At 38.0% G+C, this 25,013-nt stretch overlaps 1 protein-coding gene and 1 non-coding gene across 2 annotated transcripts in view; both read right to left on the bottom strand.

Moving 5' to 3' along the window:
• The window catches only part of SVEP1 (sushi, von Willebrand factor type A, EGF and pentraxin domain containing 1), a 207,484-nt gene that overhangs the window by 155,425 nt on the left and 27,046 nt on the right, over positions 1-25,013 (bottom strand). The window contains exons 2-3 of the mRNA XM_003810882.7: positions 20,109-20,364; positions 16,378-16,554 (exon numbers count right to left, since the gene is read on the bottom strand). Coding sequence (XP_003810930.3) covers positions 16,378-16,554; positions 20,109-20,364 — 433 coding nt within the window. The remainder of the gene's footprint in view (positions 1-16,377; positions 16,555-20,108; positions 20,365-25,013) is intronic.
• On the bottom strand, positions 10,129-10,237 carry LOC112440966 (U6 spliceosomal RNA). The gene has a single exon (XR_003028943.1). It is a non-coding gene; the product is annotated as a U6 spliceosomal RNA (small nuclear RNA).

Raw genomic sequence — 25,013 nt, 5'->3', positions numbered from 1 at the left:
AGTGTTTTGTAGTTCTCCTTGTAGAGATGGTTCACCTCCTTGGTTAAGTATATTCCTAGGAAGTTTGTTTTTTTTTGTTACTATTGTAAAAGAGATTGAGTTATTTATTTGATTTTCAGCTTGATTGTTGTTGGTGGTGTATAGCAGTGCTATTGATTTGTGTATATTGATTTTTGTAATCTGAGACTTTACTAAATTCATTGATCAAATCTAGGATTCTTTTGGAGGAGTCTTTAGTGTCTTTTAGGTATAAAATCATATCGTCAGCAGAGTTAGTTTGACTTTCACTTTTTCAGTTTGGATGCTCTTTAGTTCTTCTTTCTGATGGCTCTGGCGAGGACTTCCAGTACTATGCTGAATAAAGTGTTGAAAGTGAGCATCTTTGTCCTGCTCCAGTTCTTAAGGGGAAGGTTTTAAACTTTTTCCCACTTAGTATGTTGGCTGTAGGTTTATCACATATGGCTTTTATATTTTGCGTATGTTCCTTTTATGCCTTGTTTGCTGAGGGTTATTATTATAAAGAGATGCTGGATTTTTATCAAATGCTTTTTCTCCATCTATTGAGATGATCATGTGGTTTTTGTATTTAATTTTGTATATGTACTGAATCATATTTATTGAATTATGTATGTTGAACCATCCCTGCATCCCTGGGATGAAACCCAGTTGATTAAAGTGAATTGTCTTTTTGATGCGCAGTTGGATTTGATTTGCTGGTATTTTGGTAAGGATTTTTGCATCTATGTTCATCAGAGATATTGGTCTGTAAGAAACTACGTTTTGGAAATTGGTATATCCTGGTCACTACAGAGACATGCTTGGTTGGACGTTAGGGACATGTCTTCATGACTACCCATTGCTTTACGGACACTTTGATACATGGAATAGAATATGATGAAAAGTATACATAAGTATTATAATAACTGGAAAGGGCAATTCCTCCTGCATAAATTCATAAATTGGTATTCTTATTCATACATCAGTTTTTTGTTTTTGTTTCTATTTTGTTTTGTTTTGAGACAGGGTCTTGCTCTGTTGCTCAGGTTGGAGTGCAGTGATATGGTCTTGGCTGGCTACAACTTCCACCTCCTGGGTTCAAGTGATTCTCCTGCCTCAGCCACCCATTTAGCTGGGACCACAGATGCACACCACAGTGACCAGCTAATTTTTATATTTTTTGTAGAGACGGGGTCTCACCATGTTGCCCAGGCTGGTCTCAAACTCCTAGGCTCAAGCAATTCTCACACCTCAGCCTCCCAAACAGCTGAGATTACAGGTGTGAGCCACCGTACCCAGTCTTTATTCATATATCAGGATCAGTAAAATTGTACAGCTTTTTACAGCTTCTCATGATGGTCACACAATTTTCTTTCAAATTATTCTTAGAAAATGTATTTTTTTCTTGTTAGTATAAATGGAACTTTATCACATTTAAAAAAGTGTAATGTTTCTCCATAACAAATTTTATTGATTTTAAACTATCTTGCCACCTTGCACATCTATTCTATTAATATTAGCATTTTTCAGTTGATTCCTTTGGATTTTCCAAGTGAATGATAATATGGCATGCAAATAATAAAGCAACTTTCTTTGTTTTGAATATTAAATTGTAGAATAGAGTAACCTTGCTTTATTGACATTTATGATTTTGTCTTAAATATTTCATATATAGTGATTTGATTTTTTTATAACTTGTTCTATAGCTCATGATTTACTTTCATTTAACTGCTTCCATATTTTGACATTTGTAAACCTCAAGTTTTATTGGAAAATATTATGCCATTAGTATGGTTTGGCTGTGTTCCCACCCAAATCTCATCTTGAATTGTAGTTCCCATAATCCCCACATGTCATGGGAAGGACCCAGAGGAAGGTAATTTAATCCTGGGGGCAGTTACCCTCATGCTGTTCTCGTGACAGTGAGTGAGTTCTCATGAGATCTGATGGTTTTATAAAAGGATTTCCCTGCATTTGCTCAGCACTTCTCCTTGCTGCCACTACATGAAGGATATGTTTACTTCCCCTTCTGCCATGATTGTAAGTTTCCTGAGGCCTCCCCAGCCCTGCAGAACTGTGAGTCAATTAAACCTCTTTCCATTGTAAATTACCCAGTCTCAGGTATATCATCATTAGCAGTGTGAGAACAGACTAATACAGCCACCTATGGTAGAAATAGTTTGATTAATGGATTTGTTAAATAGCTCGTTTAGTAAAAATCCACAGTACCCTGAATGCTATGTCTTGCACTGTTGCATGAATTAAAACACTACCCCAAACCATCAATATATGCAAATAGCTTTAGACACACACATGTGCACTACTGTGGTTTTAGGAATAAATTTGGAAACAATCTTAGTAACCAGATAACATAAAAGAGATAAATGTGTGATTAGCCACTTCCTATTGTTGAACTCAGCCTTCCAGATGGCTTATTTTGATACTAAGCCAGTGCTTCCCAGGGTCAGTAGACTTGTTCACCTTCACTTCTCCAAAAAAGGAATGGAAAATTCCCAGGAAGTTGGGAACCAAGCAGAGTTCCCATATGCTGTGTTCTAGTATCTAAACATGCATCTCACTTTATTTATTTACTCCTTCATTCATTCACCAAAAATTTATTAATGCTTACTCCAAGTCCATATGTTTTTTAGGAGAGGCTATAAAAAAATAAAGGAGGCATAATCTTGCCCCAAAGGAATTCATAGAATATTAGAGAAAAGAAAACCTACCAAACGTTATAATACCATATGGTAAGTGTGAACAGAGAGAAGATATTTATGACCCTCAAATTTCAGGTCTAGCTGTGTCAGAGCTATAAATCTAAGGGAGAAGGGATAAGAGGAAAGGTGTCATAGAAGTTAGTTTGCTGTAAATCGAGAAGGACTAGTAAGAAATGAACAGACACACAAGGCATGAGGGTATTCTAGGCAAAGGGAACAAAACTGCACAAGCATGGATTCATGAAAAGGCTTGAAGTGACTGAGGAGCCACTAGCAGCTTGGGGTATGTGGAGCATAAGATGCTGCAATGATCATACCCAAGAGATCATTCAACCCTAGTAGAATCACAGAATTTGATATTTCTTCTAAAAGTTTTTAAAAAGAATTACAGTAGTGTTTTTTGAATCATTTTAATGCACTAATCCAATCTGTTAATATGGAACAGGGTTTCTTAACATCAGTATTATTGATGTTTGTAGCCTCTCAGTGGCTGTGTGGGGCACTGTGGGATGTCTAGCAGCATCCTTGACTGCTATCCGCTAGATAATAGTAGCTCTTTCCAGCTATGACAACCAAAGTTTCCTCCAGAAACTTTGCCAAATGTCCCCTGGGGAGGGGGCAAAATTGCTTCCTGTAGAGCAACAATCCCCAACATTTTTGGTACCAGGGACTGGTTTCATGGAAGATAATTTTTCCACTGACTAGGGTAGGGGATGGTTTCAGGATGAAACTGTTCCACTTCAGATCATTTGGCATTAGATTCTCATAAGCAGCATGCAAACTAGATGCCTTACATGTGCAGTTCACAATAGGGTTCACTCTCCTATGAGAATCTAATGCTGCCGCTGATCTGACAGGAGGCAGAGCTCAGGCGGTAAGGCTTGCTCACCTGCCGCTCACCTCCTGCTATGCAGCCCTGTTCCTAACAGGCCACAGATCAGTACCGGTCCATGGCCCAGAGGTTGGGAACTCCTGCTGTAGAGAACTACCACTGATGGAGCACAGTAATTTATGCTAATCAGCACTTACTACATGCCTGGCCCTTTAGCAAGCTTTTATTCACATCTTATTTAATGTTTCTCACAAGCCTACTATTATTAACCACATTTCATAGACTAGGAAACTCATGTCATAGAGATGAAAAACTGCCCAGAAAAACACAGTAGGTGACAGAATCAGGATTCATCCCACTAACTGGTATCAATAACTATACATGATATGAGCACACAGTTGCATAATGACTGAATCATTCACAAACCACATGTAAGGGAATTGAGCATCCTTGAATTTTAGTATCCTCAAACCAATCTATTGTGGATACCCGGGGTTACTATCTCTGTGTGTCTGTGTGTGTGTGTGTATTTTGGCATCACCAGCACTTAGCACACTATAAGGCACACCATGTTTTCAATGAGTTTGGAATGATGGGCAATTTGAACAAGCATAGCCCGATTTCCTCTAGCTTGGGCTATCATTTTCAAATTGCTAACATTGGCCATCATCTAAACTTGGCTAATCATGTAACATTTAGTGAACAATAACCCCATGCAGGCCCTGTGGAACCAAACACTGGGAATACTAAGCTACAATTTAGAAGCAACTGTTTATTGAAAATATAACCTGGAAATAGCAGCAAAATATTTCTGGATCATTTCTTTGATGGATAATGACTGAGCAATGAGTGCTATGGATGAATTGCAAGTAACAGCATGAACTCTAGGGTCAGAGATCTGGGTCTGCAGGCTAAGTCCACCACTTTTTTAAACTTTTACTTTAGATTCAGGGGTACATGTGCAGGTTTGTTACATAGGTAAACTCACATCATGGGGGTTTATTATACAGGTTATTTCATCACCCAGGTACTGAGCCTAGTACCCAATAGTTATTTTTTCTGATCCTCTCATTCCCCATACCCTCCACCCTCAAGTAGGCCCCAGTTTCTATTGTTTCCTTCTTTGTCTTCATGACGTCTCATCATTTAGCTCCCACTTATAAGTGAGAACATGTGGTGTTTGGTTTTCTGTTCCTGTGTTAGTTTGCTCAGGATAATGGCTTCCAACTCCATCTATGTTCCTGCAAAGGACATGATCTCATTCCTTTTTATGGCTGCATAGTATTCCATGGTGTACATGCACCACATTTTCTTTATCCAATGTCATTGATGGGCATTTATGTTAACTCCACGTTGTTGTTATTATGAATAGCGCTGCAATAAACATTTGCATGCATGTGTCTTTATGGTAGACTGATTTATATTCCGTTGGGTATGTGCCCAGTAACAGGATTGCTGGGTCCAGTGGTAGTTCTATTTTTAGCTCTTTGAGGAATCATCACACTGCTTTCCACAATGGTTGAACTAATTTACATTTCCACCCACAGTGTGTAAGTGTTCCCTTTTCTCAGCAATCTCATCAGTATCTGTTGTTTTTGACATTTTAATAATATCTATTCTGACTAGTATGAGGTAGTATCTCACTGTGGTTTGATTTGCATTTCTCTAATGATCAGTGGTATTGAGCATTTTTTCATATGCTCATTGGGTGCGTGTATGCCTTTGAAAACGGTCTGTTCATGTCCTTTGCCCATGTTTTAATGGGGTTGCTTTTTTTCTTGTAAATTTGTTTAAGTTCCTTATAGGTGCTGGATATTAGGCCTTTGTCAGATGCAGCATTTGCAAATATTTTCTCTCATTCTGTAGGCTGTCTGTTTAGTCTGTTGATAGTTTCCTTTGCTGTGTAGAAGCTCTTAAGTTTTACTAGATTCCATTTGACAGTTTTTGCTTTTGTTGAAATTGCTTTTGGTGTCCAGAATGGTATTGTCTAGGTTGTCTTCCAGGGTTTTTATAGTTTTGGGTTTTACATTTAAGTCTTTAATCCTTCTTGAGTTGATTTTTTATATGGTATAAGAAAGGGATTCTGTTTCAATCTTCTGCATATGGCTAGCCAGTTATCCCAGCACAATTTATTGAAAAAGGAGTCCTTTCCCCATATCTTGTTTTTGTCCATTTTGTCAAAGATCAGATGGTTGTAGGTGTGTGACCTTATTTCTGGGCTGTCTATTCTGTTCCATTGGTCTATGTGTCTGTTTTTGTACCAGTACCATGCTATTTTGGTTACTGTAGCCCCATAGTATAGTTTGAAGTTGAGTAACATGATGCGTCCACCTTTTTTCTTTTTTCTTAGGATTGTCTTGGCTATTCTGGGTCTTTTTTGGTTTGAACTTAAAATTGTATTTTCTAGTTCTGTCATGAATGTTATTGGTAGTTTGATAGGAATAGCATTGAATCTGTAAATTGCTTTGGGAGGTATGGCCATAGTAATACTGATTCTTCCTACCCATGAGCATGGAATGTTTTCCCATTTGTTTGTGTCATCTCTGATTTCTTTGAGCAGTGTGTTGTCATTCTCATTGTAGAGATCTTTCACCTCCCTGGTTAGCTGTATTCCTAGGTATTTTATTCTTTTTGTGGCAATTGTGAATGAAATTACATTCCTGGTTTTTTTGTACATTGATTTTATATTCTGAAACTTTGCTGGAGTTGTTTATCAGCTGAATGAGTTTTTGGGCAGCGACTATAGGGTTTTCTAGATATGGAATCATGTCTTCTGCAAATTAAGATAGTTTGACTTCCTCTCTTCCTATTTGGATGTCCTTTATTTCTTTCTGTTGCCTGAATGCCCTGGCCAGGACTTCCAATACTATGTTTAATAGGAGTGGTGAGAGAAAGCATCCTTGTCTTAAGCCAGTTTTCAAGTATTTTCCTCATTCAGTATGATGCCGGCTGTGGATCTGTCATAGATGGCTCTTATTAGTTTGAGGTATGCTTCTTCAATATCAAGTTTATTAAGAGTTTTTAACATAAAGGAATGTTGAATTTCATCAAAAGCCATTTCTGCATCTATTGAGATAATCATGTGGTTTTTGTCTTTAATTCTGCTTATGTGATGCATCACATTTATTGATTTGCTTATGTTGAACCAACCTTGCATCCCAGGGATGAAGCCTACTTGGTCACAGTGAACTCTACCTCTTTATAGTTGAATGACATTAGAAAAACTACTTAAATTATTCAAAACTGTTTCCTGTTCTGCAAATGAGAAATGTATGTAAGGCAAAGACTTTGCAAGTGGCATGTGAATGTTACATGCATCATTTTAAAAGAACCAATTTCCAGAACCTCAACATACATATATAACTAAATTAGTATGCTGGAGAAAGTGTCTATGGCACCTTTTCACAATTGCCTTTCATTTTTCAAAAGAAATGTGAACTTCTCACCCCTTCAAATTTTACTAGGGTACATTGCCCCGAGGTGAAAAATCTTTAGCATGATTCAAAATCTTGACATTTGGAAACCCTTCTTTAATCAAGAAATAATAAGCAGGGTCTTTAAGAAGCTTTTCTTTTTTTTATTATACTTTAAGTTCTAGGGTACATGTGCATAACGTGTAGGTTTGTTACATATGTATACGTGTGCCATGTTGGTGTGCTGCACCCATTAACTCGTCATTTACATTAGGTATCCTCCTTAACTCATTTTATAAGAAGTTTTTCTTAACTACAGGCACTGTTTTACAGCATATCTCCAGAACTTATTCATCTTGCATAACTAAAACTAACAGATAGTCATTTAACAGTCCTAGTAAAGTCTTTTTGGAGGGCATCCCAGAAATTGAGAAAGTGAATGATTGCGATGATTGTGTAACAACTCCTTTTGTACGTCAAAATGTTTCAAATTCTTCAATTTCAATAAAGATGTAAAGGACCTAAGGGACTTGTAAGCTAATAACTCATTTATGATACTTTTTTGATGATAGATAACCGATGTTATTTTTGGCATGCAACTCAGGAGGAACTCCAAGAATTGAGTGACATCAATTTAACACAACTTATTCAAGTCCCATGTATATATTTACATGAAGAAGGTTTTCAGCACTAAAATCCATAAAAGTGAAAAAAGGAAATAAAATTGATGTTGTATGCTCTCTTAACCTAACAATGAATAATAAAAATCCATGGATACATGAACTAATTAACAATGCATCTTATTAAGAAGTGAATTTTCAATAGTATTTTTATGTGTGAGAAAGTATCAAAATGTATAACATGCATGACAAATTAAATACAAACAGCAATTGTGATAATAACTCAGTCTAGTAGCACCTTTGGTCACAGAACATTTAAAAATTAATTTCAATTTTTATCCACAATTTTTGTAGTGGAGAAGTACAATTCTGTGATCAACAGAAGCCTTTGGAAAAAAATATGTTACATTAGAATAGAATTATGTAGTGGAAGTAGAATAGAAGAGGACTAAGAAAATAAGAAGCCAGCAAAATTTCTGTAATGAAAAGGGTGCTTGTTAACAAATGGATACTCAAAACATTTGCTATAATATTTAGATTTTAGTAGGTATATTTGAAACTGATACAATAATTTTATTTTAAAATGTCAATACAGTATTATGAATTACCATCTTTTAAAGTCCTGCCAAAAAATTTAGATGGCCATTTAAAAATCAACAAGGGATTTGTAAATTTTCCATTTTTTTTTTTAGGGGTTACATGAGCAAGTGTTTGAAGATCATGATTCAGTTAGTAGATGTTAAATGTTTTCCCTTTGTTCACGTATCATTTTTATTGGAGAGAGTCTCTTATAATGGGGCTAGGGAAAGGAAGAAGAGAAAGATAAGATCTTATAACAATAAGCAGATATTGATCACAATCCTTATCTTGAGAATTCTTGGCAACTGTATATATTTTTTGAGTATTTCTAAGGAACACAACACACTGACTTTGGGGGTTTGTGATGCTTCACACCAATAGTCTAATTTTATGTGTGTTACAATCATGATAGACTGGAAAATGCACTATCAGGGCTGAATACCTACCTCATTCAATAGAAATGGAACAAACTAGCCTGATTTAGGCAACAGTTACAAATTCTCCAGCTTAAGTTGATGGAACCAGTGTCAACATGCTAGCAATATTCCTTCATAAAAAGCAAATGGGAATACATTGTATAAATTCCTTATACCTTACAAATCCATTATTACATACCACTGAGGATATTTTTGGGGAAAAAAAATCAGCCAAGCTCTGCTTACAGAACAAGATTTCCAAATGTTTTGGTTTTCATTCAAGAATTTCTAGAGCTCTTTGTCCTCTCTCTTTCCAAAGAAATGATATAATATTTAGACAGGAAAGTGTGTATGTGTGCAGGGTAGGAGTGGAGATTTGTGTGCATATATTTACATGTATAATAAGATACTCCCAAATAAATATTCCAGTGTTTCTATTTCGATAGTGTTTCCTCCTTTTATGAAAATAATATAGCTGGAGCTTTGGCTCAAGTTATCTGGCCTTCAGCCTTGGCCTCTGTCCAGCTATAATGTTCAATCTGCTAATCATGCCTAACTCATTGAAATATAGTCAATCTCTGCAAAAGAGCACTGTCCTCAAGATGCCTGTTGTCTCTATACTTTGTGTCTCTCAAATCCCTCCAGGGGAAATTCAGAACAGCTGCAACTGCTTGGATTTACGACCAGAGTTCACCGACTACTCTCAATGTGATTTGATGATCTATCCATCTTAAAATGACTAATCTAGGAAAGCAACCACATGGTTTATTTGATTTGTTGTTGGCAAAGGTTAATCAAATGTAAATATTTTGGTTTTAAATAAATTAAAAGCATTTTAAGAATTTCTTACCTCGTACCTTTGTGCTAGGAATCCTGTGGTGCTCAAGGCAAACATGAAAATCTTGCAATTGCCTAAGATTTCAGCAATGAGTCCTGTTCCACTTAAAATTCTGGTATTAAAGTTTACTTCTTACTGACATCCTTTTTCTTGAGCACTTACTTACTATAGGCTCTGAAGACAAGCAGTGGGGATACCAAACGAATTAGAAAGTCACTGCCTCTTAGCAACACTTACGAAGGAGGAACAAAGACAATAGTTAGGTGTGATGGGAAAGGCAGCCAGAAAATGCATGAATAAAGATCCAAGGAATGAAATAGCATACGAGCTGCAGAAAACTAGAATTAGTTCGAGCTCTCAGCTCAAAGAATAAAGGAGAGGTCAAGTCATGCTAAGCCTTTATACCATGTGAAGGAGCCTGAACTTTATTGTATGAGTGGGTCATAATTCGAAAACATTAAACAGAGTAGAGTATGACCAGATTTGAATTTTATATAACTCATTCTGTTCTTTTCCTTCTGAGTATTAGGTTGAACAATATGAAGATGCTACTTTGTAAGTTTAAAATGATCAAATATTGATAATAAATATTGATAATATTATAAGGGACAAACTAATACTTAACAGATTTTTTAAGTATATATATATACACATATATGTATGTGTTACATATATATGTATAATATATGTACATTACATATATATATGTATATTTAAATAAGAAATGCTTCATGAATTTGCTAGTCACCCTTGCACAGAGGGGCCATGCTAATTTTCTCTGTAACACTCCAATTTTAGTATATATGCTGCCAAAGCAAGCACAAAAATTATATTCTTAATTGTGAGTCTGTTTGTTAAATTCCTATCCCATAGAATAATAAAAATTGAAATTAATTTTTAAATGTTCTGTGACCAAAGTGGCTAGACTATAGACTGTGCAGCCAGAAAACTCGAGCTCATATCCCAGCTCTATTAGCGTGTTACCCTGGACAAATTGCTTACGTTCTCAGACTTTTAGTTTCCTTATCTATACAATGAAAAAATGCTCCAGAGAGTTATTGTAAAGATTATGAGTTAATATAAACAACACTTAGAAAATGGTTTGGTATATAGTAAGCACTATTTAATGTTAGCTACTATTGTTATTATTATCAGTTATTGCTATCATCATCATCATCATCATTATCATCATCATCATCATTCTCACTATCCAAATGCCTAGGTGAAAGGTAAAGGATGAAGACAGTCATACTAGTAACAGATGTAGAAATGTAAGTAACACCTTCTTTTCATTAGATCCACAGTTTTGCAATACTGTTCCCTTAGCTGAAATTTAATAACTAAACGCAGAATAATATTTTCTCCATCCTCTAAATCTAATTATGTGGTGTTAAAATACCAGACCTACATTCCTGAGTCATCCAAAATATTTGCGGTAAATGAAACAGAGTTATGTAGGGTTTTTTTAAAAAAAAAAACAACAACAGCAAAATACCAATGCTTTTGTGAAACATTGATTGATTTACCACAAGAAAAGTATTGATATCTGGGTATTCCTGTTTTTCTCCATTTCTGGTTTCTTAAGGAGTAATGTAACATCAAGAGAAAAGAACAAGAACGACAAGACCACTAGCTAAAAGCACATGATTAACTTGAAACTAATTCATTGAAGTTTTGAGTCAAGGGAAATTATAAACCAGTTCAAACATATCATATACTATAAAACTGAACTCTTTGACAGACTATTACTTGTCAGTGATTTCTAACAAATACCTCTAACAAAGACTGGTATTCAAGTTAAGATTTTCATGACATGGAACAGATCTAGAATTATTACAATATTTTTGTGCATCAGGATCTTGTCCATGAAGTAGCTGCTTACTGTGACAGTGGCGTTCATTTCAAGGGAAGCCACCGCCTTGGCCACAGATTTGAGAGGTCATTGTTTGAAGATTCAATTAACCCAGACCACCAATCTCCCACAACAACAAGGAAGAAAGAGAAGACCACAGTAATATCATGATGGTCAGCTATCTTTGGTCTCAAGGGTACCTGTGAGATAGCCTTGGCCTGGGAATTGGAATACCTTAATTCTACTTCAGCTCTGCCACAAATTTACTATATGATGATGGGATGGGATTTCCTCATCTTCTGAACGAATGATGAGGAAAAACCCTTATGGGCATTTCTAATATTCTACTTGTCTATGAAACTAACAAATATAACTCATCTCAGCATCTGTCCTTATCCTAATCAAGGTAAACAACCTCTACTTTTTGTCTGTTTTATTATTTTTTTTTAAAACTTGTCATTGACTTAAAGCTTAATAACATCTGCTTTCTTCAACATTCAATGGCACATTATTCCTCTGCTTTCTCCCATCTAATATTCTTGCTTTTCACTGGATACTCATCAGATTAAAAGTGTATTCCACCTTTAGTAGGTGCAAGGGCTCTTTACTAGGTGCAAGGCCTGTGCGCCAGCATGCACTGGTGAATGCACAGGATAATACCCCTGGTCTAGCCTAGAACAGTAGAATTCATAAGATATACGGTTGTCACTTCATACTTGAAGTAATTATCTTAATGCTCATTCATTAGCTTTCTCATGACAATTATATTATCTCAAAATAATCATTAATAATAAAATCCACCCCTGGTTGAGAATTGATGTGCCACATACCATCTTATGTATTCTAAGTATATTCTCTATTAACCCAACTAGTTTTGCATACACATACACACATGCAATCTATATACATATCTACATACATCTATAGACATAGATATCTATATATATCTACATACATAGATATCTACATATTACATTTATACATATCTATGTACATAGACATGCATATATATGCATGTAGATATGTATAAAATTATACTATAATTTAAGCCCATTTTACAGAAAAAACTCAGAACAGAAGAAATTAAGTTGCTCATAGCCATGCAGTTTGTAATTGGCAGAGGCTGAATTTAAGCCGGCTCTTTCTGTGTTGCAAAACATTTTGAACACAGTTCAGTGTCTGTTGTCTCTGAGAAGCAATGTATATAAGATGTTATTTTCAAACATGGGGGAAGACAGCAGTGTGATATCTTGGAAATAATATAGGACTTAGAGAAAAGTGTCTGGGGTTCTTCCCGGGGTTCTGCTGATGTTTGGGGATGTTATCTTGAGCAACATACTCATCTTTCCTGAGGCCTCAATTTCCTCTTGTAGAATGAGGAGTTTAGAGCAGATAATCTCTAGGGTTACTTCTGGATCTAAAAGAGAATGATTTCCTTCTGAAAGGCATTGTTTCTGCAGTGAGGATAAATACTCAGAATTCCAACTATTCAGAATGAAATTTAACATCCTCTCCTTAAGTAATAAAACAGCTATTGTCTAGTCATCCTTCAGATCTCAGCTGTCTAACTTGAAACTTCCGTGTCATCTGTTCTTCATACTATGGACATTTAAAAATAAAATTTAATAACGCATAACATTGTTGGCAATTACAAACTGATTTTTGCAGTTAGACTGTAAGTCCCAAGAAGGTAGTGACTATATCTGTCTGCTCACTATTGAATACCTACCTCATACCTAGCAGTGGGCTTGGTGTGGAGAACATCCTCAACATTTATTTACCAAGTGGATTTTAAAGGGGCTCACTGATGATGAGCATTTTTTCATGTGTCTGTTGGCTGCACAAATGTCTTCTTTTGGGGAGGGGAGAGGGATAGCATTAGGAGATATACTTAATGTAAATGACGAGTTAATGGGTGCAGCATACCAACATGGCACATGTATACGTATGTAACAAACCTGCACGTTGTGCACATGTACCCTAGAACTTAAAGTATAATTTAAAAAAATATATATATATAAAATAAAAAAAAATAAAGGGGCTCACTGCTTCCAGATTTTTGGTCCTGGATGACTTAGAGCTAAGATTTCTTTCTGCCTTTCTGAAAGGAGAGTCTGGTCATGAGTCCTTCATGCCATAGGAAGGATATAATTTCTTTTCTCTTAGCTCCTATTGTTCCAGAGAAGCCAGTGATCAGTACTGCCTCCTACAGCTACACAAAGACAGAGGCACCTCTTGGAGTTCCAGTTCCACATTTCCTAATCTCTTAGAAACAAATATTGAAGATGACCATATGAAAATTTGTGTTGATGCAACTCTATATAATTTAAATCTTGTATGTAAGAAAGCATCACTCAGTATCAGTAAGCTGAGGCTTACTAATTTAAGGGCAGGGATGGATAAACTAATCCTTATGTGCCTGGTGTTCTTGGCTAGAACCAACAGCAGAAGTGCTCCAGTCCCCTCTACCGATGCACTAATGACAGGCCCACCCAACTACATATATTTTACAGACTGCTGCGCCTTTCATCCTGGAATGTGTTATTGGTAGTAGACAAGGCTACTTGGGTAACTGGGGGCAGTGGTTTCGTGAACTGCCCCCTCTTTCTTCCTGCTGCTTGTCCCCTGGGATGCAAAATTCTAGTGCTGTGGAACAGCAAGAGTCGCAGCACAGAGTGGCTAAGGCTGTAGGCAGCCACAGGCCACTGGCTGTTTGGCAGGGAGCAGTTCAGTCTAGGACCACACGGAAAGCAGACATGCTGACTACAGCATCCAGCAAAGAAAATGAGCTCTTCTGCCTGGGTTTGGTGGGCTAGGATGGGGGAGTAAGGAATGGGGGTTGGAGAGAGTGCCAAGCTGGGCTGTTGATGAGAGTGTGGGAAGATTCAAAGGGAAGGAAAAACAAGGGGAGGCACTTTGCCAACTCAGAGGCAGTTGAGCTGATCCGCTCCCAACCCCCCACCTTTTTTCTGCTTAAGTGAGAAATCCTGCTGGGTGGGGTGGGAGCAGGGCCAAGAAAGGAGTGATTCTGCTGGGTGAGCATGGATAGTTGGACCCAGGAAGGAGGTTTCTGCCAGCTGGGATCAAGGCCAGAGGAAGCAGGAAAAATTAAGGGAAAGGAGATGAGAGGCAACAAGAATAAAAGAGAGCAAAAGAAAGATGCAGGAGGAAATGTCCCAAGAGAAGGAAAGAAGAAGGAAAAAAGAAAGGAGAAAAGAAGAGAGAAACTTTCAGACAGACAAGAGAACCACATTTCTATGTGGAGAGCAGACCCATCTAAAAAATGCCAGAATAAAATAATGTTCACACGAAACAAGCAATGAATGACCACATGGTACAAAATAAAGCGAACCCAGTCCTCCCAAATTTTCCTTGTGGGTGTTAATTTCCATGGGGATACAGTTTTCCAAAACAGCTAATCATGAAAGAGCTGCAAGCTATAAAAAAAAGTTGCTCTTTAGGTAAAAAACAAATCCAACAAATGCTATCCAACACAGAAAAACTATGTACTACTTCAAAATATTCGATTTTCTTAAAATATAATGTAGAGCGCAAGATTCCTAAGTTTCCTTTCTTGCCTAATAAGATATAAAAATATAAAGATCTTCTTATAAGAAAACCTAGAGACGGAAAAATTACAAATGTCAATGAAATAAATCCCATTCATTATTATTTTTTAATTGACGTATAACAACTATTCACACGCATGGGGCACAGTAAGATATTTTAAAAACATGTATATAATGTGTAATGATCATATTATGACAATTACCATATCTGTCACCTCAATTAGCATTTCTTTGTGTTGGGAACATTCGAATCCTCTCTTCTAGCTATTTGAAGATGTACAATAAATTATTTGTTAACTATAGTCACCCTACAGTGTTACGGAACATTAAAACTTATTCCTCCTATCTAGTAGTAATTTATATCTGTTACCCAACTTCTCTTCATCCCCCATACCTTCTACCCGTCCCAGCCTCTAGGAAGCACTCTTCTCCTTTCTAATTCTACGAGATCAGCTCTTAAAAATTTCCACATATGAGTGAGAACATGTGGTGTTTGTCTTTCTGTGCCTGACTTATTTCACTTAACAACTCCAGGCTCACCCATGTTGCCACGAATGATAGGATTTCATTCTTTTTTTATAGCTGAGTAGTCTTCCATTGTGTATATAGACCACATTTTCTTTATCTGTTCTTCCATTGAATAGACCCTGAGGTTGATTCCATATCTTGGCTATTGTGAATGGTGGTACAAGAAACATGCATGTGCAAATGTCTCTTTGACATACTGATTTCCTTTCCTTTGAATATCTGCCCAGTAGTGGGATTGCTGGATCATATGGTAGTTCTCTTTTTAGTTTTTTGAGGAACCTCCATACTGTTTTCCATAATGGCTATGCTAATTCACATTCCCACCAACAGTGTTTAAGAGTGCCTCTTTCTCTCCATCCTTGCCATCATTTGTAATTTTTTGTCTTTTTGATAGTAGCCATTCCAATTCCATTTTGAAGTGGAAGAGTTTAAAAAGCCGTCAAGTGAACGATGCATTTTTTTATGTGTAAATCTTACCAGTTACACGTGGCCTGGGGACAAGAATTCCACTGGCTCCAATCTCATAGACAGATTGAGGCACATTTTGGTTTACACGCCTAGAGGACAGATTTGGCTGTTTTATTAGACTAATTACAAAGACCCCAAATCTTTCTCCTCCCAGTTCTGAACCTCGGCTTCAAGGGGCCTTACAAGCTTCCATTCTTTTTCTTGGAACCCTGCCGTCCCCACCTGAACAAGCCTGGGCTAGCCTGATGGAGTATGAGAGGCCACATAAAGGACAGCCTTGTTGTCCTAGACAAAGCCATTTTAGGTCAGACTATTGTCAGACACCCAAACACATAAGAGAATCCAGCGGAGATCAGCCAGCAGCCTACTCAACTCACCGCTGATGGCAAATAAATGAGTCAGCACAGCTGAAGCCCCAAAGAGCTGTGCCACTGACCCCACACACTAATGAGCAATAACAAGCATGTATTCCTTATAGCCAATGCATTTTAGAATCATTGGTTACACAGCAACAGACAACTGATATACACAGATTGGAGACTCACCTGTGCATTCATACTGCAGACCTTTCCCGTAATACCCCTTTTCACAGATGCACTCAAAATGGCCTGTGTGTGTCCCACATTTGCAGCTTGCCATTCGGTCACAGCAGTCCTTGCCTTCATCACAAAGATATGAGCAGTGGACCATATCATCTTGAATAAAACTCCCAGAAGGTAGATCTACAAATAACATATGACAGAGGGCGATAAAAAAAATGAGTCACAGTTCAATGTTACATTCTCTGGTCATTAAAATTTAAGTGCAAGCTGGAGAAAATATCTTTCCATATCCCTCTAATTCCCAACTGCTTCCTGCTCCCACCCAAATACGAATGTGTGTTATTTGTACTAGCGCGCTCTGGGAATTCGTTGAAGCCAGTTAAGTTATTCCAGTCTGGGACCTCATCATAAGTTCTCAAGGCCATGCAGGGTCAGGCAGAAATTAAGTAGTGTAGTGAGGAATCTCCAGATGCTGCAGGAAACAGTGCAGTCGGTTCTGCAGGTCATTCCCCTGGCTTCCAAAGCAGCAGCATTCCACTGCCTCTGGGTGAGGTCAGGCCCCAGCAACGAGTCCTCAAATCCTTGTTCCAATGAGAAACAAAGCCACCATCCTGATCACTGCACAGAGATGTTAATTGTGAGCCACCAACTTTGGAATAAACACCGTCACTTCTATGGTATTTGAGTAGGTAAATAAAGACCATTCTTATTACTTGAGCCATGCTCTGAAGTGAGGCATGCTGGGAATGCAATAACTCAGGCAGACCTGTTTAGAAAGTGACTTGACAGGGTGGGTAAGGTTGAATATGATTGACCCAGAATGGATGGCCTAGAATCACACAAACAATAAGTCCTTTATTCTTTTCAAGAAGTTTGAAAGTTTTAGACTAAATTCCAATACTAGGTCCATGGGGCTCTAAGCCCAGATACTGTGATGGGCTTATAGTAGGAATTCAAGTGGGTGAGTTCCAGCAAGACACACGGGCTGCAATTGGACACCTTGGAAGGAGATTGGTGGTAGACTCAAATATAGAACATCCATCTCCATGCATCTAGATAGGGGCAAAGCAAAGGGAAGACTCCAGCCCCAAGGGAAAGAAACCAGTGCAACCAGGTACCCTGGTAAGCTCCTTTCAATAGACTGTGGTGTGGGTAAAAGATCTGTAACACAGCCCTTAGGACTCAGCTCTGAGACACTGGACCACAGGTTTATTTGGCAGTAAAGCAAGTTAGGGAGCAAGGAAAACCTACTTGTCCAGCCTGGGTAACACAGTGAGACTCTGTCTCTACAAAAACAATAACAATTTTTTAAAAAATTAGCTGGGCACGGTGGTACACGCCTGTTGTCCCAGATACTTGGAAGACTGAGGTGGGAGGATCACTTGAGCCTGGGAGGTGGAGGCTGCAGCGAGGTGTGATCACACCACTGCACTACAACCTGTGTGACAGAATGAGACCCTGTATCAAAAAGGGTGAGAAGAAAAGACAAGACAAACATAGCTGTCAAGACTAGTGTACCAGCATTCAGGTCTGGAAGAGAGATAAGTGGAGGAGGTACAAATGGGGAAAGCTATTATTCTGTAACCTATGTCTATCGAGAATGGCCAGAAACATGAACAGCAGTGAAACCCAAAGTGGATCCATCTAAATTGAAAGTAGCTGCAGAGAACACAGAGGCAGGGGAAATGAGGCTCATTTCCTTTGATCTGATCATGTCTTTCCAGTAAAAACAGGGTTTTACTTACTAAACCTAGAAACTCAACTAAAGTATTACACATTTTAGATATTAGTTTAGTGTAATAAATGTGGTGTCTTCTAAAACCCTATTGCATTATGGTAACCAAAACCCTTTCCTTGTTGACTGTAGTTTCTGGGTCAACTTCCATCAGGATAGAAGTCCCCACTCCTAGAAGACAGAGGGATGACAGGAGCTGAAATTTGTTGATAGCACTCATAATTTCATAATCCCATCTGGCAACACCCAGTATCTCCAACTGCAACCACCCTGTTTTCCCTCTTAACATATCACTTTCCTTGGAGAAAAGGAGAAACAAAGGTAGCCAGTTACTGAACTTCTTCCATGTGCTACATGCTATATTGGTGGTGTTTTAAATATCTTATTTAATCCTCCTGAAAACCTCTGTGATACATATAATAATAGTTTCCATTTTTAAAGGAGAGAAAACTGAGGTTCATAGTTGTTAAATAAATTGCCTAGGGGAATTAATAATGATAATTTGTTAATAAATAATAAATATCAGTAATAGTAGACAGTTATTGAGTGCTGAGTATAACAAGCCATCAGGAACTTTCTCATCCCTTTATATGTATTAACCCATTTAATCCTTGTAACAATTTTATGAAGTAGGTAGTATTCTCATTTCCTATTCTATTTACAAGAAACTTAAGGAATATAAAAGACAAATGATATGTAAAAACAAAACAAACAAACAAAAAAACAGAAAACCTCAGCTAGCAGGTAACAAAATCGGGATTTAAATCCAGACATTCTGGATTTTTAAGGCTTAGCTCTTAAAAATTAGATTTCATTAAGTTGCAGGCCTGGAACTTAGATCCAAACCTGTTTAAACGCAAATCCATACTTTATTTCCCATACTCAGTTTCTTGCTGCTTCTAAGCCCTGTCCTAAGTCCTTGCTCACTTCACTAAAATCCCAGCCTCCAAAATCTTTGGCCAGCATCATCCCTCAGAGAGATAAATCTTTTTTGCTCTATGCATGGTGGCTCACGTCTATAATTCTAGCACTTTGGGAGGCCCAAGTGGGAGAAATGCTTGAGCCCAGGAGTTTGAGACCAGTCTGAGCAACATAGCGAGACACCATCTTTATTTTTTTTTTTTTAAAAAGAAACTCCAGTAGAGCTAACCCACTTATTATGAACATCACTAATTTCTTAGAACTCATGTTGCCATGGTTTTCCCCTCAAACTGAATCTTTCACATGGATACCTGCAAGGATCAAGCCTAATTTGCCATATCACTTTAATCTGAGGCTAGATTTCCTGTGATCTCTTCCTAGTCTGTATTTTCTTCTCCTAGCTCACTAAGACATAAACCTATATTCTGATAGGAAGTTTAATTTATATTACATAGCTAACTTATTATAATGTATAATTATGATTTAATTTTTAAATTATAATTTATAATCAAATTATAAGTGATGCACAGAAAGCTCTAATAATGATACATTTGCTGATTTCCTTCCCTTTTAGGGTTAATGCTCTTAAGCTTTTACATAAGCATATTTACCTTCAAATGGTCAGGGCAAGAAGTATGTGTTAAGTATTTATTGTTCCTGTATCTTCATGTGTATTTCTGGAAACATTCTGGTAAGTTTCACTGAGCATGTCTCTGAATGTTTACTTCCTCTGTCCAGATAACTGTAAAGAGATCTAAGTCAAGGCTTCCCACTCTGTGTGTGGCCTCAAAACACACCTAAATTCATTCCACTGATTCTAAGGTGGGAGCATATGGATATTTTAGTGAAAACACATAAGAGCTGCTAAGAAAAAAAACAAAAGGAACTCTTGTTGCAAGGTCAGAATGTCATCTCTGTGAAGTTTAGCACATTTCATGATGCCCATAGGACACATGGGCATCATATTCAGCAAAGACCTTGTGAGGGTTTGATATTACCCTCCCATGGGTTTCAAGCAGTGAGAGGGAAGGAAGCCTCATTTAAAAGTACCTTTGTGATGCCATTAGGTTTCCATTACCTTCATGCAATGCCCGGCGAGCTAAAGCCTCAAATTCTTCAAAACTGTGTAGCAGGTAACAGTGCTCCTCCTTTGGGGTGGAAGCCATGTCATTCAGCTCTCGAATGTTCCCTTGCCATATGCCAAAAGTGAAGATCTCCACTCCTGAATCTCGCAGTGACGCTGCAATTGGTCTAGGGTCTCCCCCATTGGAATATCCATCAGTGATGAGAAATACAACTTTTGTTGAGTTTTCTCTAGCATGAAGAAGAATTTGCTGTAATGAAATGGGGAAAGTTAATATGAGTGTGTACTGTCTTGCCTACTGTGTGCTTCTCTTCTTACGTAAGGCAGTACTTGCAAAGATCATTAGTATTTCACAGGCATGAGGGATGGAAGCCCTAGTCAGAGTAAAACAGAAATAGGCACAGATGAGAGCCTACAATGATCTTCTCACAGAGCCACAATAAACCTCAAAAGCATTTAAAAACTATCATCATCATCAACATTGCTGATGGAGCTTGCTAATGAAGTAAAACAAACACTTATGGAATGAATTTTTAATCAATATTATCACTTATTATTACATTATTTTTATTGATTCTCAGGCTCTCAAAATATGAACAAAATCTGAATCCAAATTCCACAAATTATCTATCTATCTATCTATCTATCTATCTATCTATCTATCTATCTATCTATCTATCATCTCTATCCAAACCACTGCATGATCATACACCAAAATCCTAATGGGAAGGAAATTGAACAGAACATGTCTTTTCCAGAGTCAATAATGGCTGACCTGCTTCCTATATTTGTTTTTCCACTTGCTCCTCCAAAAAACGTAGAATTGATTCAATACTTCATCTTTTTGGACCACCCGGTACTAGCATAAAAATAGCTAGTTTTGGTGGTATCCAGAAATACTGATTCACTAAATCTGACACTGGGACTTTATTATTTTAGGACAAGTGAATTCTGTTTTACAATGATATATGCTCTTCCTTCTCTACAGATAGAATTTTAAAAAATGAAACCTTTTAAAAAGACATTTATATATTGCCATTGATGCTTTGTAACACCAGACTATAAAGGCACAAGAACTCCAGTGGTGAATCTGGCATTTAATTCAATTTGCTGTTGCTGCTTTTCACTACAGATGAGTAGAAAAGATAAAGAAGCACCAGCGTATATTTTCTGGTAAGTTCTTAGAAGAAATTCCTATTAAAAAATAAATTAATTTTTAAAAAAGAACTTCATGCTTATTCCGCAAGAATTCAAGAAACACTACATGTTTTTCAGAAGGTAGGCAGGAAGAGTGACAACTGCATCCTACGTTGTGTTAAAGTGAAAAGGAGATATTGTGATTTTTAAAATGTTTGATACAATTCACTTTAGGGTGCAGACTCACTATAAGATCCAGATTCTCTCAGACTATGAGATTCATGTCCGTAGAAAGCAATCTTTATTAGTATATAATCAGTGGGTATTCATTACAATTCAATAATTCTTACCTAAATTTAGTTAGTGTTTGTGAGGCAAAGCTAACGCTGCTAAACCTGAATTTAAGGAAAATTAAGTGAAACTAACAATGCCTCCAGAAATATCTGGAAAGCCAGCAGTTTGAGAAGAGGTATTCAAACACTTCACCACACTCTTTCTCAAAAACCATATGAGATCAAGGAAAATCGTACAGATGGGACCACACCAAAGACAAGCACAGAGGGTGGCTTATGCGACGGAGTAGCATTCGGGACGTTACCGGAGACATTCCCCAAATACACACACCAAGAAGCCCAATCAACACTCTCAAAATTCTTGGCTCCTAAAGTTTAAAAAACTGCCCTCTTGATGAATGACAGGAAGATTTGGAATGAATGCTTGGTAAGTGTGAAATTTTTCCACACTCTAGAGAAGAAAAAACCTCTGAGGAGAGGAAGAGGGAAAGAGTTAGGGGAGAATGAGAAATGTGAGATGTTGCTGTGAGACCCTGAACTCTCCACACTCTCTCCACACCCCTAACTCTGTCACAGAAGAGATGATTGACAAGCCTCCCTTTAGGCATAGAGGTCCCCAGGTCCTCTTTCCATCTGGATATCTGGGATGGTGGTACGTCCCAAAGAAGTGCCCTTGGTCATAATGACAGCGGACAATAGAGCACTGGTACCCAACCTTTTTTTTTTTTTTTTTGAGTCAGAGTCTCACTCTGTCGCCCAGGCTGGAGTGCAGTGGTGCGATCTCAGCTCACTGCAACCTCCGCCTCCCAGGTTCAAGCGATTCTCCTGCCTCAGCCTCCCGAGTAGCTGGGACTACAGGCACATACCACCACGCCCGGCTAATTTTTGTATTTGTAGTAGAAACAGGGTTTCACCATGTTGGCCAGGATGGTCTTGATCTCCTGACCTCGTGATCCACCTGCCTCAGCCTCCCAAAGTGCTGGGATTACAGGCGTGAGCCACCACGCCCTGCCGCATGAGCCACCACGTCCGGCCAGTCCCCAAACTTTTTGGCACCTGGGACCAGTTTCCTGGAAGACAATTTTTCCATGGAGTGGAATGGGGCTGGAGGACAGTTTCAGGATGATTCAAGCACATTATATTTATTGTGCACTTTATTTCTATTATTTTTACACTATAATATAGAATAAAATAATTATACAACTCACTATAATGTAGAATCAGTGGGAGCACTCAACTTGTTTTCCTGCAACTAGATGGTCCCATCTGGGAGTGACGGGAGACAGGGACAGAGTGCACAACTTAGATCCCTCGCATACAGTTCACAATAGTGTTCACGCTCCTATGAGAATCTAATGCTGCCGCTGATCTGACCGAAGGCAGAGCTCAGGTGGTAATGCTCACTTGCCCACTGCTCACTTCCTGTTGTGTGGCCCAGTTCCTAATAGGCCATGGATCAGCATCAGTCCACGGCCTGGGTACTGGGGCCCCCTGCAGTAGAGTAAAACTACTCCATTGGGTGGTAAAGGAGAGGGCACCTGATGAAGTTTATGTATTCCAGAGAGGTGTAGCAGAGAAAGAATCAATGCAATTTTAAGACTCCTGAAGGAGTCTTGCAATAATAAAGGTATGGCAGTAGATGACACCACAGACCTTGTGAGCCAACAAGAGATGTGTCTCTCTTGGGCAATATCCATGGGAAGAGATCCTGGAAGCCCCAGGAGATAGCTGCATCAAAGGGATAAAACTAACCAATAGACATGCGGATGGCCAGCCAAGACCATCATGACTATTGATGAGACAACTGGGCATCTCAGAGGATGGCAGCACAGGACATGTCAGAGCTGAGAGGTGAGTATCTCTTCCTTTGCTGTAACTTTGCCCAAGCCCCAGAGCTTCAAGTCAACTACAGGGAGGAAGGGAAGAGGTAATATTTTTCAACGTGACTTTGTTTTCAAAAGTGCAGTGCTTGAGAGCCTTCTGATTTTGAGTTTGCTTAGATGTGCCTACATGAGGTTTCTGTCATCAGGAGAACTGGGGTCACAAAATGTAAATTAAATTTAGTATTGGGGAAATAGAGATTAAAAAATTTTAATCAGCAGATAGTGAATTTGTTTATCTTTTACAAACACAGTTTCTCTTCCTGATGAAACCTTGTGATATCTTGGAAAGTAAATAGAGAAAACTTTTTGGAATCCTGCCATCACCACCTATTTAGAAGGAGAGGCAAGGGCTAGAGATGAAGGCCAAGGCTGGAAGAGAAGGAGGTCACTTTAACCCCTCTGCGACACAGTTCAAAGATATCCAGGGGAGACAGGCCCAGGTATTTCAAGGCCAAGGATGGCTTCAAACAGAAGCCTAGTCTTCTCCCTAAATGTAACTTCCTTGAAGGCAGGTATTTTTGTGTATTTTTTAAAGTCATAAAAACCCAGAGACTAGAACAGTGCTTGACAAATGATACGCGCTTAATAAATATTTGTCACTAAGGAGTGGCCCATCGTGCAGCAATTCTTCCAGTTGCTCAAGCAAAAACCTTGGAATCATCCTTATCTCCTGTGTCTTCCTGTATCTTGCTTTAAAAAGTTTCCCCACCGCAAGCCTATTAAATATTCTCACATACTTTTCCTTAATGCTTATATTTTTAAAATATTTCTTAAGTCCAAATAGATATCTTTTGTCTTTGCTGTGACATAGAGACTACTTTTACTTTTATTAAACAGGATAAGCAATTTTCCTGCAAATTATTTACTGATTAAACTGTTCTTTCCCTGGGTATAATCTCTGCATCCAGGTTAATTGCTCTACTTGCTTATTCTTGGCCTACACCACCCTGTCTCGGCTGCTATAGCTTTATACTATTTTTTTTTTTGTATCTGGTAAGGAAAGTCTACCACCTTTTTTTCTCTCTATTAAAATGTTTGTGGTTAACTTTGAATTTTTCTTTTCCAATAGAGCTTGAGAGTCTGCTTATGAAATTCTTCACTAAAATGTTTCTATCTAATCATTTGATCCAGTAATCCCACTTCTAGGAATCTATCCCAAAGATACACTGGCAGATACACAAAAATGGACAGACCAAGGACCAGCCCCAGTAGAAATGGGCATCTCTAAAGCCCCCTACTGTGGTCTCCAAATACTATTACCCACTAAAAGGAACCAGGAATTGGTGAAGAAATGGTTGATTTCAGGTCTATGGCAGGGAATGTTCAAAATGAGTTTGCAACATCCTCTCATGTCAGAAAACAAAGATGCTGTTCAAGATCCCTAAAAACATGGCCAAAAGAATCAGGAGCCAGCCTGAAGAGGCTCCTTCTGGCCAAATAAAGGTCAATTTGAGTATCAATAAACATAATAATTGAAATGGATTTAAATGTATCAAGTATAATATAGACATTTATGTGTATGTATAGATGTGTGTGTGTGTGTGTGTGTATGTGTGTGTATGTATTTACATTTTCAGTTAGTACAC

The sequence above is a fragment of the Pan paniscus genome, chromosome 11 (genome assembly GCF_029289425.2).
Source record: "Pan paniscus chromosome 11, NHGRI_mPanPan1-v2.0_pri, whole genome shotgun sequence".
In the NCBI taxonomy this organism is placed as follows: Eukaryota; Metazoa; Chordata; class Mammalia; order Primates; family Hominidae; genus Pan; species Pan paniscus.
This window is presented reverse-complemented; position numbering and strand designations above follow the sequence as displayed.